Source organism: Aphelocoma coerulescens, chromosome 10 (genome assembly GCF_041296385.1).
Source record: "Aphelocoma coerulescens isolate FSJ_1873_10779 chromosome 10, UR_Acoe_1.0, whole genome shotgun sequence".
Classification (NCBI taxonomy): Eukaryota; Metazoa; Chordata; class Aves; order Passeriformes; family Corvidae; genus Aphelocoma; species Aphelocoma coerulescens.
This window is the reverse complement of record NC_091024.1, coordinates 1,552,138-1,566,823: the sequence shown is the minus strand read 5'-3', so window position 1 is coordinate 1,566,823 and position 14,686 is coordinate 1,552,138. Positions and strand designations below refer to the sequence as shown.

General features: G+C 39.1%; 2 protein-coding genes across 11 annotated transcripts in view; one reads left to right on the top strand and one right to left on the bottom strand.

Annotated features, from left to right (window-relative positions):
• DMXL2 (Dmx like 2) overlaps positions 1–5,261 on the top strand; it is a 47,624-nt gene extending 42,363 nt beyond the window's left edge. The window contains exons 40-44 of the mRNA XM_069025565.1: positions 390–467; positions 1,056–1,147; positions 1,731–1,783; positions 2,489–2,706; positions 3,800–5,261. Of these exons, the coding sequence (XP_068881666.1) occupies positions 390–467; positions 1,056–1,147; positions 1,731–1,783; positions 2,489–2,706; positions 3,800–4,009 (651 nt within the window). The 3' untranslated portion in view covers positions 4,010–5,261. The remainder of the gene's footprint in view (positions 1–389; positions 468–1,055; positions 1,148–1,730; positions 1,784–2,488; positions 2,707–3,799) is intronic.
• A 323-nt stretch (positions 5,262–5,584) lies between these two features.
• The window catches only part of GLDN (gliomedin), a 96,354-nt gene continuing 87,252 nt past the window's right edge, over positions 5,585–14,686 (bottom strand). For 8 of the 10 annotated variants that reach the window (XM_069025573.1, XM_069025570.1, XM_069025571.1 and 5 more), the window contains 4 exons: positions 12,116–12,196; positions 11,906–12,031; positions 11,044–11,194; positions 6,915–7,771 (listed from right to left, as the gene is read on the bottom strand). In XM_069025573.1, coding sequence (XP_068881674.1) covers positions 7,312–7,771; positions 11,044–11,194; positions 11,906–12,031; positions 12,116–12,196 — 818 coding nt within the window. In that variant the 3' untranslated portion in view covers positions 6,915–7,311. Of the gene's footprint in view, positions 6,214–6,914; positions 7,772–11,043; positions 11,195–11,905; positions 12,032–12,115; positions 12,197–14,686 lie in introns of those variants that run through there. The other 2 variants (XM_069025568.1, XM_069025576.1) reach the window with 2 other exon arrangements.

The following is a 14,686-nucleotide window of genomic DNA, read 5'->3' as shown; positions in this document are numbered from 1 at the left end:
CACAATTGTTCTCATCATGCTTTGATGCATCTTCCTTTTTTAAGCATTTTCAAGGAGAGTCATGGAGTAATGATGCCTTTGTTAGCTTTGGCATCTAACATTGGGATTTGAAAGATAAGCTTCCACGCTTTCTCCATCTCCAGAAAAGAACTGAGTATGCAGGAGAGCATCTATCATTAAATAATCATTAAACAATTAGCACTGAATTCACTTGGCTTCCAAACCAGTTTTTTTTTTTTTACTTGACCATCATTTTTATTGCTATTCAATTTGCAGGCAAAGGTTTGGTGGTTCAGGTGGGTTTTTCCTGAAGTCAGCAGTTTATGATCATGCACTAAGCATCCAGTCACCACTATGTCATGCTAATAAATGCAGTTTGTTCTTTGCAGTGTGGTGTTGCTGATGGTGAAGGTTTCCTGAGTATTTGGCAAGTAAACCAAACCACCTCAAATCCTAAGCCCTACCTGGTAGGTAAACAGAATATTATTTTACTATTATTATTATTATTATCATTATTATCAAAGTCTTTGAATCTTGAGACAGGCCCAGAGCATACAACTTTACTGAGACATATTTGATTTTGCTTGGCATACTTTATGAAAACAACTGCAGAGTTTCAATGATCCATCTTTGGAAAACTAATTGCACAATAACCATAAGCTACAGTAATTACAAATACTACTTCAACATTGCCCTTGTTTAAATTGAAAATCAGAGTCACAAGTAATGACTTTACAACCCCAAAACTTAGTAAAAATACATTCTTCAATACATTTTACTGCCTTTTAACAGTACATGAAGACCATGGTTAATTTAAAATTCAACTGTTGTCATACACTATACTGTGGACTTGTTCTTTGTCACTTATTCTGTATCTTTTCATTTTATCCTGGATTTTAATCCATTGTTCCATTCTCAGTTTCAAACTGTCAGTTTTTAAGCTTTGTTTCAAAGACTCTGTTTTGCTATCACTGACATTAGACTGACAGTTGTTACTTTTGATGCAAACAATAACTGGTAAGATTGCACTTTTCTATTTGTTTTGTTTTTAATAGAGTTGGCAGTGCCACAGTAAAACCACAAGTGACTTTGCATTTATAACCTCTTCAAGTCTAGTTGCTACATCGGGACAATCCAATGATAACAGGTGTGTTTAAAGAAACAATGAAGAATTTCAAAACTGCTTACTCATCTCCCTTAACTTGCTAAGCTCTTGGGCATTAATGTGTGGCTGACATTTTAAGGCTCAATGTTCTAAGTTTTGTTACAGCTTGAACTTGCCAGGTAATCTCTTTGAATATCATTTCTTCAGTTGCTTGTTTCCCAAGTTTAATTTGTGAGGAGCAGTCAATAGTTAATCAGTTTTTTCAAGTTGCATTCTAAATGCAGCTACTTTGACATCATGCTGTTGCTGGGGGTAGAAATGTGTTCAGCAAAGCAGGATAGTTCTTTTTTTCTGAAAAGAATAACTTCTATAATTTCTTGACACAACCTGTGATTAGTACATATTTTAAAAGTGGAAGGTATAGTTCCACTAAGAAGCATAAAAGAGCAAAGAATTAAAACTCTCCGTTCTTTGCAGATGCTCTCCAATGACTAGAGAGTGTCAAGGGCTCCTTGTTCAGTTCTACCTTGTAGACTGACATAAAATGTGAGCCCTTTTGGAGTCATGCCACCCCATGAATCTCTTAGCAATAAGTCATAATGACTTCTGGTTTTTTCTCCCTCAGAAATGTGTGCCTCTGGGACACCTTGGTTTCATCTGGTAACAGTCTTATACATGGTAAGTACTGTGGTGAAAATTAAACCTCTGCTTCTTGCTGACTAAGAAAATAGAGCTTGTGTGTGCATTTGGGGCAAGGGGACATCCCTATACTGGGGAGCAGGTCTGTGTTGCACACCAATACATGCACCAGCCTGGTTCTGTATATTCTCTAGCATGATGTTATCTGCTCTATATAGAAAAGTATGAAGAAAGAACATCACAGAATGGTTTGGGTTGGAAGGGGCCTTAAAAATCATCTCTTTCCACTCCCCTTGCCATGAGCAGGGACACCTTTCATTAGACCTGGTTGCTCAAGATCAGCTATACTTTGTTTGAATCAGGAATTTACCTGAACTTCATATTTTATGTAAATTTTGGATGTATATAAATACATACATGTATATAAAAACATACATATGTACATTTGGATGTACATAAAATAAATACATACATTTATGTGAATTTTATGTTTTCTCAAATTTTAAATTCAGGTATGACTCTGTACTCTAACTCAGACTGCATATCATGCTTTCTTATGCATTAGATCTAGATATCTCTTAGGAGAGCAATAAGCTGTCAACTGACAAGACATTACCCATATGAAGGAATGTGTCTGCAAAGTTAGAAAATATTCAGATAGCAATTTATAGAAGAAATGCATTTTAAGATTGAGAGCTACTTACAGTTTCAAATTGGTTAAATTCTGACATCCTTCTTCTTCAGCCTTCACTTGTCATGACCACGGTGCCACAGTACTTCAGTATGCACCCAAGCATCAACTGCTCATTTCTGGAGGTAGGAAGGGATATATCTGCATCTTTGACATCAGACAGAGGCAGATCCTTTTCACCTTCCAAGCACATGAGTCAGCTGTTAAGGCCCTTGCACTGGATCCTTCTGAGGATTATTTTGTTACGGGCTCAGCTGAAGGCAACATGAAGGTAAGGGATGGAGGAGCTGGGTTCTGCAGGAGGGTGTTTGGCTGAAGCAGTGTATTGTCATATATAAATAGCCAGATGAATGCAATAACAAAACAAAACCAAACCCCAAACGTACACTTGATGTACAGCCTGCTTGCTTTATGTTTATAATGTCAACTGAAACACACTGGGACACTCCTAAAGCAAGTAGGTTTTTCCTCCACTAAAGATTAGTCTTTTTAAGGTTGTGAGACTGAAGTTAAGTGGGTAAAGCAAAGTGCACGGTTCTGAAATCTTACCTTTGTTTTTCTCCCTCTTAAAAATGTTCTGGCTTTGCCATTGGACATACTTTGTAACACAGGGGGCGCTCAGCAACTTCAACACTCTGTACAGTTTCTGTATCACCAAGTTCTGGTTTTTCTCCTGATGCTGTAGCCCCAGACAGCTACTGAGATGTCAGAGTAGCAAGAAACAAACATCAACATGAAAACAAACAAACAAAACCAAAAAAAGAAACCAAACCAGAAATACAGTCCCTGTTTTTAAGGGGCTTTTTACCTGAAATCTAAAGGAAGGAAATACAACGTGGTAAAGAGAAGGTGAATACAGTTTTTTTCCTTTTAGCTGGAGGATTGTTTAATAAGGGCTTTCATGGCCTGACCTTGATGAGGCTCCTGCTACTTAGGACACAACAGGCAGCTGTGCCTCCTACCACTCTGCATGCTTATGAACTGTGCAGCTTACTCTCTGCAGCATTCCTTAGCAGGAAAGCATTTCCAGCTGCTGCAAAGCTGACAGTAGTCATCTTGGATGAAAATGCAACCTGTGCATTTCTGCAGCTTTCACGGGGGGAAGCTGGGAGGAGGACTCTGATCAGGTAACACAGGGAAGCTTCACCCTGCCCAGTCCCCAGCTGGTCCACAGTAAGGCAGCCTTACACTGCAGCAGGAGCCTCTCGAGACTCTTGGACTTGTAGTAATTGTTGTAATGAGGCAACAAAAAATATCCTTTATCTTTGCTGAATAGAGTTTAGAGCAGCCAGGAATCTTAAACTTCAGTCGTGAAAATACAAATGCTTTAATATTCATCTTCTTTTGTCATTCTTTTGATACAGGTGTGGAGACTGACTGGCTACAATTTAATTCATTCATTTAAAAACGAACATGCTAAGCAATCCCTTTTCAGAAATATTGGTGCTGGTGTCACCCAGATTGAGACTGTGCAAGGCAATCGTATCTTCTCCTGTGGAGCAGATGGCACGCTGAAAATGAGGGTTCTTCCCAATGCTTTCAATGTACCTTCAGGCATTTTTGACATTCTGTAGTGTTCTGTGAGCTAATCCTGGTTTCTATAATGTCCCTTTAAGTAGCTAAAAACACAGTGATATGCACTGTGGAAAGAAAACATTGTGTTTCCTTTCAAAGCGGTTACTGCAGCATTATTATGGGGAGAAAGCCAACACTTTTACAACAGGTGTATTGTGAATATGCCCTTAAGGATCACTGGGGTGGAAATGCATGTACTGGATTGTAAAAATGAGGAATTCAACCCATTGTTGTTGGTTGTGGGGAGGTTATTGCTCAGTGACCCACAAGCTGCATTTACGGAGTGTCGTAAAGATGCTGGCAGTTGTCAGTCGCTTCACAAGCACTGTGGCTCCACAAGTCAGTAAGCATTTCTGACATGATTCTGATGACTTTATTCCAGATTTTCCCACTAAATGAAGCATGTGTACAACTTCTCATTGTAAAATAGTTTAGTTTTAATTAAGGGTACTCAGTGTATTTGATTTCTGCAGAAAGTGTAATGGACGCAAGCGCCGTGGAACATGTGCAATCAAGGACGTACTGTGAGAGATGTATCACTTTATGCTGAGATTTTTCCCCAGTTAGTATTATTGCACAGTTGATACTGTAACTTGCACACCAACACATTTTTAAATGCGATGGGGTTTAATTTGCACACTATTTTCCTTTCTTTCTGAGCTATGTTTTCTATTGGACACCTGCCTTTACTTTAGGAATGTATTGTAAGAATTAAATGTTTGTAGTGAAGACATCCATCTTTCTAGTCAGCTTTTAGTTTTGAAAATCATTTGTCCAGAAAATACTTCATTAAATGAAGCTGTTAAGAGAATACCAATGGAACATATAATGCCACATTTCAGATGAATGTCAGGCTTTATGTGGCCAGCTAGTAAATAGTGGATAAAACTGGTAATTACATTATTACCAGAGTATATTGTATAAACTATGCAGAGTTCAATATTGTTTGCTTGTAACATAACTAGCTACTGTTGTCAGATGTATTTTTCTGTTGTAAACAAAAAACATGTTCTTCAAGGACTGGAATGGATGTCTGTGTATTTAAATGTTAACAAATTGTCTTATTCCTCCAATGAAAATTTTGATGTCTGTGCTGTATTGTAAGATATACTAGAATAAAAAGCACCTTTCTCCAAAGGTGATTTTAAATTGCAGCCTGTGAAGTAGGAGAAATATGAAAAGAAGGAAGGGTAAATGTCACTGTTTGGTTTTCCCTTTGTAAGTTAAATAAATTACTTTTATTTCATGGAACAGCCCATTCTAGAACTCTTGCTTATATTTAAACAGATTTATCTAAATCTCCAGTACATTGACTGGGTATTTCCTGAGTTAGCTTTAACTTGACCTCGGACTGTACTGATATAAAAAAAAGATTAGCTGTTTACATTTTATTTTCAGCTGTTCTAGAAAAACCCAAGGTTAACAGAATGAAGTTCCCCAGCTGCAAGAAGAAAAGAGGTAGAATTTCCTGGTCTTCCTGCTCCAAGAGGTTGATCCAAGTGTTTCAACAATGTTATGCAGAAGTTTACCATGCTTTGAGATAGGTACATTATCTAGAAAATACCACACCTGACTTGAACAGTGTTTGCCCAAGTATATTGCTGACTTGGGGGGTATTTTAGCTGAAAATGTTTACTTTATTAGTACCACAATTCAATTTTTGAAACAACACCACAGTCAAACAAACATGAAAAAAATTACCAGTCAAAACCCCCACACCCCCCACAAAAGTGAAAAGCAGCCCACAGAACTGTAGCTCTGGAGTGTGGAGTGTCACACCCTTTATACAGGCATAGGTAGAACCATTAGTCTGTGAGTTTTGATGTGTATACAAGTTCAAGGTGTTAATTACGATTTTTTGTTCCCTTCTGCATCTCTCTCTCTAGCATGCAAGGCCCTAGTGATGACAGCAAGTATCCTGAGAAGAGCCCAGCCATCCCTGTATCACACACTGGAGCTTAGCTGCAGCAGAGGAATTCTTCCAGCTCATGTGCTAGACCAGGTTTTGCAGGCACAGACATTCCCAAATTCATTAGTCCCTTTGATAGTGCCTGGATCACACAGGTATTAAACAGCTCAGTGCAGTTCAGGATTCAAATAACACTTTGCTTCTCAATATTTGGGTGTGCTCCATAAACTTTAGCAATATGCACAGGCAGCTTAGAAATTCAGGTGGGGATTTTCCAAGAGCATGATTTTGAATCTAGATACAAAAAACAACAGTAGAGAGTTTTGTTCCAATGTTAAATTTAGAAATCTGAAATACCAGAACAAAATTAAAATCAAAAAGTTGCTATGATTTCTCACCTCTAGCTCTCAAAAATTTGAGTGTGAATTGGCAGTCTCTGACTTATGGTTAATAACAGATTAAGTCATTAAGCAGTGTGATGATTCTAAAAATAGCAAGAAAGTATACCCTTCATTTTACTATTTCAGTTGTATGGATGAATATGGGGACTTTTTATTTTAGAAATATGCCTTATTCTAATTAAATAGTTATAAGCAAGTTACACTGCTATAGTTTGCGTGGCAGTAAGGGGCAAGGAAGAGTCTGCAGCAACACAAGAAACTCAAATACTGTTAAAAATGGAATTTGATTCATAAAGGTTATGTCTTTAATTTTAAACCTTGCTACTTTTCATCCAGCTCTGCATTTAAGAAATACAATTCATGTGTATTCAGTATTTAATGTCATTTATTCCCATTTTCCTTGTACTTTAGCTGGATTTTGCTTTTGATTATTAACATTTGATTTGACTTGTCAAATTTGAAGTTTTCTGCTTTTTTTTCTATTTAAACAAGTATTTCCATCCCCATTATTTTTAACAGCTTTGTCCAGAAAAAATGTTCACAGAGAACCCATGGAAATTAAATGAAAGTAACAAAGGTATTTGTACACAAAAGTTAATTATTTAGATGTTTGTATTAGACCATAATCACTGACTAGGAAATGAGTGAGGAGAAGATGATCGTAAATAAAAGTTACAAATAGTCTCTGCTGAGCACATGACCGTGGAATAATCAATGTACATTAGACAATTATCAGCTGAATAACAGGGGAAAAACAAAAGTATGTCTATGCTGTGTGCCAGCTGCAATAGGGAACAACCATTTTTTAAAAAGATGAGGATGGCCTGTGTGATTGAAGTGTGTTTGCACAAAGGCTCCTGCTCTCCCTCTTACACACACTCACAAACCTCCATCAGCAAACAGAAAATGTTACCAAGCGAAGAGACCCCCATGCTTGTGTCACAGAGCCTTAAATAGATCCTTTAGTCAAAGGTGGCATGTGAAAATGCATTCATCTGCCAAAATGTACAGGGTACACCATCAAGCTCCCATTCTCCCACGTGTACAAGTTCTTGTCCCGCACACTGTACGAAAGCATAGCAAGAACAGACTGTGAAGACCGTAACTCAAACCTTGCATCAATCTGCTTCTCTTTCAGTAAATCAAAAGCAAAACTTACTGTCATGTCCTTGGTGTCAGTAACATACAGAATGCCACATGCTATGAATGCATTACCAGCCTTGGACTTAGGGTAGGTGGTATTGATGGTCCGAAGGACTGAAAACCTTTCTTCATCAATGTGTGCTACCATTATTGTTTCATCAGTGCTTGAGGCATATATAATCCAGAGACCCTTCTCATCCACTGCTATGTTGAAATACGTCTTGGAGTTAGAGAACAGGTAGTTCCTGCCATGGTGTAAGGCATTTTTCATGGGCAGGGTGCCCATCGAGGCCTTATCAAGCCCGAATCTGAAATGAGACACAGCAAGGATTCAGTAGGAGTGATCAGAGCTCATCTCCACACACATGGGGTGGGGAATCACTGATAGAGGTGGTGTTGAAAATACTGGTTCAAGGACCATTCTGATGTCTTTTAAGATTAAAATCTCAAAGAACCTTCCAAAACATCAGGAGAAAATTCCAAAGTAATAACCAATCTGAAAGGTGCACAAGAGCATGGATTTGCTTTGGTAGGTTTCACTTTATTTAGTCTATGAGCTTTATTATCACTAGGATGAAAGAAGCCACTGAAAGGAATGGGTAAGAAGAGGAATGGGATACCAGGTGAAGGCCTAAAATTGGCAAGTGGAATCTGTACAAAGTTTGGTTTTGACTAGGTGGGAACTAAAGGGAGAAAATGTGATTGACCAAAGCAGTATGAATTCTGGGCAGCTTCAACTAGTCTTAGAGTTCCTCTGATGAAAACAGTTCAGATAATGCAGTGATTTACTCAAGCTGACATCAAAGGAATAAAAATTCTACTTTTGCAGAGCCAAAATTGTGACCTTATGCTGGCCTCAGTGGGACAGCCTGCATACTTCCATCTCTGATGTATAAAATTGTTTTTATTCCTTGAAATTCCATAGTAGGTTGATAATCTGAGGGCAGGAGCAGTGAGCAGCTAAATCATGTTCCTCTACTGGTTTAGGAGGGTAGTCAGCTCCTCCTGAGACACATCTGCTGTCAGCATTTAATCACCCAATAACACTGCTGCAGCACAGGCAGGGAGAGCGTGGCTTCATCTTTTTAAATAATGCCCTCTGCAAAGAAGCACGTTTCAGTGTCTGACTTCTCTCTCACTGTATAGCTCCATCCTTCAAATAGAGGAAGGAAAAATACTGCTCAGTAAAGGAATCTGCTACACTTACAAAGACAGGGTTAATCACAGGCACAGTTCGGATCCAGGAACATAGAATACTGAAAGGTCAGTTTTTCTGTTCAAGCTGCACTGATAGCATCTATTGGAAAAGTCATCCTAAGTCAGGAATAACCAGTTTAGATTGTTCCCCTCAGCTTTTGTAAAACTCACATCTGCAGCAACTCCATATTCCAGCAGCATAAAAAATACAGTTAAAGGCTGGAGAAGATTTGAGAAATGCATGTGTCAATCCTGTTAATCTTGTTAATTGCTTCACATCTATAAATAACCTCATGCAAGGGGTAGAAGGACAGCCCTTAACAGGACTAGTTGCTCAGAAATGCAGACTTTCTTCAGGATTCTTTTCTATAAAGAGCCAACAAGATAGAAAGCATCTCAAGACTCATTAGAAATCCACAAATTCTGAAGCACACAACACCCTGTCTTTTCCTGTTTTATGTGAAAATCCTGAAGGGAGCAAAGAAGTGAGGCTTCATTCCCAGGTTCTCTTGGGCTCCCCCACTTAAGGATAGCCCAGCCTGGAACTCCAGATGGTTCCAAAATTCTTTAATCTTCTGATGTCTTGGGGTAAATAACAAGATATAGTGTAATAGTTTCATCAACCACCAGAACTCAAGCTACAGACACTTTCCTGATCACTAATATCAATGAAGTCAATCAAAAATAACAGAGATAGTAAAGCATGGTATGAAACAAAGTGAAAAGAATGAAACAATCAGAGTGTTGGGGTCTGACCATCATGAGAAAACCTGCCAAAGGTCAGACCTAGTCTGCCAGCTTCTAAATGTGTGACAAGAAACTCCTTTTGCATGTTTTTTTTCAACATTTGCAAAATGGACTAACCAGATCCTCACCTATAATTTCCACTAAAACAATACAGAAACTCCCAGAAGCTTTTATGGAGCCCAAAATCAAGGACTTCACTGTCACAGAATCCATAGTGCCTCATACTGTCTGTGCTGAAGAACAGAGTGAAGAACAGAACAGAAATGCCATTCCATAGCAGCTCCTTGAGAGGATTTGAAAATTCCACTAATAGTTTGTGTTCATCTGGAGGTGAAGGCATTTCCCAATTCACAGTATCCAAGCAAAGGTGAGGAGTCTCAGCCCTATCACTGTGTATTGCTTAGACAGTGATGGTCTTTTACAGACCACCAGAGAAAACGCCAGAAAATATTAAAAGGAGGCTGCCAAAAAGTGAGCTTGTGCTTGGCAGGATAAATATTATAGAATCCTTGCAGCTTGCTCACATTCCTTGGCATCCACATGAATATAGGAAGGCAGCACTCACACCTGCTTGGGAACAGACATCAAAGTATAGTAAATGTTCTTGGCTCAGACATCAGAGTTGTGTAAGAACTTGAAAGCACAAGCAATCTTTCATTTGCCCTTGGACTGTCTTTGGCTCTTCCCACAAGGTGAGATTTTGGGGTTGATTTGTATTGTTTGTCTCTGTCCTCAGTAGAAACTGAAACAAGAGATGCAATTCCCAGTTCCAGTTCAGGGAGATACAGCAGGAAAGTAGTAGAAACTTCTTATGAGGAAATCAAACACTGGAGCCACTCCTCCCCATGGAATGTGTAGTTCTCCAGGTCGTCCTGTCCTTAGCAGGTGCCTCAGGGCATCCCTCTGTGCCAGCAGCATTCCCTGCTGCCTCCAGACAGAGCAGAGCACAGCAAGAGCTCTGCACAGCTGAGTTTCATGAGTGGGCCACAGTCACAAAACCGCCCACCTATGCCTCCCACACTGCAGCTGAACCACTTCTGACTCAGATGCAGGTAGATCCACAGCTTATTCTTCTAAATCTAATCCTTTCTTCTGGTACTCAAATTCCTTAGTCAGTTCTCACTTCTTTATTGTGATTATGAACACAGCAAAGAATCCAAGCTGAAGAACACCCACAGCAATGTAATGTACAATAGAACTGTTGGATGCCAGGATAGCCAAGAGGAGAATCTGTTGTCCTCTGTGCACGTGGCACATTGCTCATCCTGGGACCCCGTTGCTCTCTGACATGGTAACTGCAGAGGTGAACCCGAGACACAGAGCTGAACAATGCCTAAAGAACTGTCACAGCAGAGGAGTGGTCCAGGGCTACTCCCCCAGCTTCCCTCCTCCCACATCTGCATGCACGAGGGGGAGGCTGGTGGCCTGTACTCTAGTTACAGGCCAGAAAGAATGAGTTGTTCTGTTCTGGGAAGAGCTCTGAACCATTTCTCCATTCTTACCATTTAGGCAGGGCCAAAAAGAAACACAAAATGCTACAAGAATGGTCTGCTTTTCTGAGGTTCACCTCTGGCACTAACCCATCGCTCCTTCTCCCACAGCATCACTTGTCTTAGGCCAACTATCTTTGACTTACTTCAGAATGTCATTGGTTCCTCCCTTCTGATAGTAGAGATGATTGTTTTGTACTGCATGACCACATCCATAGAAGAATCCTGTGATGTTAATGATCCTGTAGCTGTCATTCAGCAAGGCATTGGAATTTTCATATTCTTTTATATAGTTTCCTAACAAAAGGGGAAAACGTTTAAAAAAAGGGTTATCATTTGGTTCATCTGATTTTGAAATCTCTATCCTAAAGTTCAGTCTCTACTGAAAGTCTGTTTCAATCAACTATCTGACAGATAACAATTGTGTTTGGATTTTCAATAGTGATTCTACTTGCTGGAATGTGAGAAAAGAATCCAGAGACACCCAAAAAAATCTAGAGAGGAGATGTTAAAGAGCCTGCTTTCCACAGACCTAACGGGCCCTCATTCTGAACACAGTTGTTGGGGATGCAGAAATATTTCCTTTTCCCACTTAGGTCCTGGACATTTTCCTGCTCTAAATGTAGCTTATGCAGCATCTGACTCATTTTCATGCCTAGCTAAATGAAAAGGCAAAACTCCCAGCTATAATTTAGGGAAGTAAAGCCATAGGAAACAGAAACTCTTGAAAGAAAAGGATAAAAAGCCATGAACAATAGGCATTTACACTCGGATTGGTTAAAAAAAAAAAGCTATTTTCAAAATCTGATGTTGACTCTGAAAATGCTAAAGATACTACAAATGCCTGCAGCTGTATGTATAGTCAAGTATTACACAGGTAATATGGAACATATTCTCAAAAAGATGTGGGTAAAAACTCACCATACTGAGGAGTTCAGGTTGAAGGGATTAAGGAAGCAATGTCAGGATAACGATGGATTTTTGGTCAGTGACTACAACTAAAAATACCTGAAAAATGCATGGTGAGCCAAATCCTTTCATCACTTATGTTTGCAGGTTCCCTCATCCAGGTTCCAAACGTTTGCTGTACACTGACAAAGTGCACAGGACTTCCTACAGACGTTATGACACATTCTAGTGGAGGAAAAAAGCACATGTCCATGATCTGTGACACTGAGAGGGAAAGCAGCACTTAGGTCACACTTTGTAGGAAGTTACCAGCTTTTTTTGAAGGACCAGGGGTTCTGTCTTCAGCTTTTCCAGCCAGGGTATCATCATTTGGTACAGCACATGTCTCACCTAGAGTCAAGGGAGAAAGAAAAATGGCATGGTTTAGCCTATTTGACATGACAGATGGGCACATCAGTGACTCCACAAAAATGAAGGAATGACTACTGGGATTTTGCTTCATCTGGGGAAAAAAAAAATGCTTAGGTTGGTCTGGTCAAAAAATGAGATAAGAAAAGACTTGCTCTCACTTCTTCCAAGGAAATGAAGTTTTCAGGTTGACAGTCAACTTTGAGGAGTAACTAATTAAAACAACAGATTTAGTTCCTTGGCTGTGAATTTCTGAGTAGCCACATAGGAAGACAGAGTTGCCCCTTTTATGAGATAACTTCAGACAGCTGAGGTAGCTGGCAAATGGCTGATTTAGCAGTAAGACCAAAAGCATTTTCTTGGGAAGGGGTGGTGGTTAAACTAAAACTTCATGCCCAAATCCCCACACACCAGCAGAGAGGGTGGATGCTCGTGCTGTTGATGCCTGAGACAGCAGTAAAGCAGTCAATAAAACATGCACTGAGTGCATAGTGCACGAGGTTGGCATCCACACCACGAAAGAAGCAGGATGCAATACTAAGGGAAATGACACATTGTATTATTTACACACACAGAAATAGTTCACATTAGAATCAAACACCTAGAAATATCTTTCCTTACCCTGCAACAATTTAAGGACTAACTGGTTGGATTTTCTCTTAGCATTTACTGTTAAAACAGTGCCTGAATTAAATTATTTATGGACCCTTTTTATAAAGCCAGGTATCTCTTCTGCCCTTAAAACAATGTGACACATTTCAGTTTGCTTAGAATGAATAACCACACAGAACAGTTCTCAGCTTTTGGCTGAGGGTTTTCCTGATTTCATTGCAGCCTTGTTTTCTAATTCCATTCTTAACTTTTATCTCCAGCATTTCACACTGCTTGACACACAGGCTGCAAGTTTTTTTAGACTTGGATTTGGATTGTTGCCTTCTAATATGTTTCTAGGATTTACAGATCTTTGATGAAGGTAAGTGACAAAGATAGTTAAAAACAGGAAAAAACTATAAAGTAATGCTGTAAGGGTACCATGACATTCAGGAAAGAAAGGACAGATAATACTGCATTGTTGTTTTCTCCTTTAGGTCATATCCTCCTTTTGTTCATGCAGAAGAAAACTACTCCAAGATAGAGCAAGAACAGCATGTATTTCTCCCATCCATTATCTAGGGTGTTTGGTGAGATGGTGCTGGAAGTTTGCAAGTGATCACAGTGTTTCTCCAAGTAAGGCACAAACAGTCCACCCAACTATGGTAAGCTGAATGCCTACAGCTGGAATTTACCAATCCCTCAAGATCCCCTTCCAGCTTCTGATCCCGAAATATTGCCAGAATATTTCAAAAAACAAAATCACTCAGCAAAAATTATAGATTGCAATGCACAAGTTGATTTTCTTGGGCTGAGTCTAATGGCTGCAGTTGACTGAAGGAGCAGTTCCCTGTACAGTAGTTTATCTAAAACTATAGGGTAGTCAAGGGCCAGGTCAGTGTTTGTAGCAAAGCTGAGTGCACTATTTGCCTTTGAGAATATTTGCAACACTTTCACAGCTGCATGGATTAGAAAACAACTCAAAGAGACAGTTTTCAATCAGAGATTCTTATGGGAAATTTTCACTGCTTTCTTTCCATCAAAAACCAAGATAAATATCCTGCTGATTCCTATCATAAAATATTCTGGTTGAGAGTTAATGGAGTTTACAAGACATTAAGACTATTCATTTGGTCTGTTGGGGGAAGGTGGGGAGGATGGAGCACAGATGTTTTGTTTCTTTCAGAATTCACTTACCTGCACTTCCAACTAATTATTCTCTTCTCTTGAAGAAATTAAGTTTTACCAGATTAAAAATTTAATTTGAAAAAGCCAGGCTTGTATTCTTATGCAATAAGTTAATTACAGTTGTAAATCAGCATATATATTCTCTTTCCTTGAAAGAGAGATGAATATTTAAATACAAAATCTGGATTATTCATTGAATTTTGGTAATAAGATCTCATGGTTTGCTGAGTCATGAACATAAAACTCATCGAGGAAGGTCTCATCTTTATTTGAGTGTAACTCCCATTTTTACACTGTGATTTAAAATCCATCAGAAATCCATCAGATAGCTTATCCTCCAAAGCATTTCATTTTGCTTCAACACTCGAAAAGAGCCCACCTGAGCAAATGGCCCTGTTATCTCCTGCAACAGTTCATGCATTTCTGAATTTCAAATAGGATGAGATTTCTGCTCCAGCTCTCTCCTGTCCATTGTAAGGAGCCTCTCTGGGCTCTGTTCTGACACTTCAATATCCAGAATCAGGGGTTTATATTTATAGCTAAAATTAAAAATTCATTATTTAAAAGCCAAAAATTTCAACTGCATTGCTCTTACTTTCCAAATTTATCCCATCTAATAGAAAACACCATTTGTAAATGCTCTGCCTGAGCATGAGCACAACACGATTAAAAGACCAATATTGTACTAAAGGT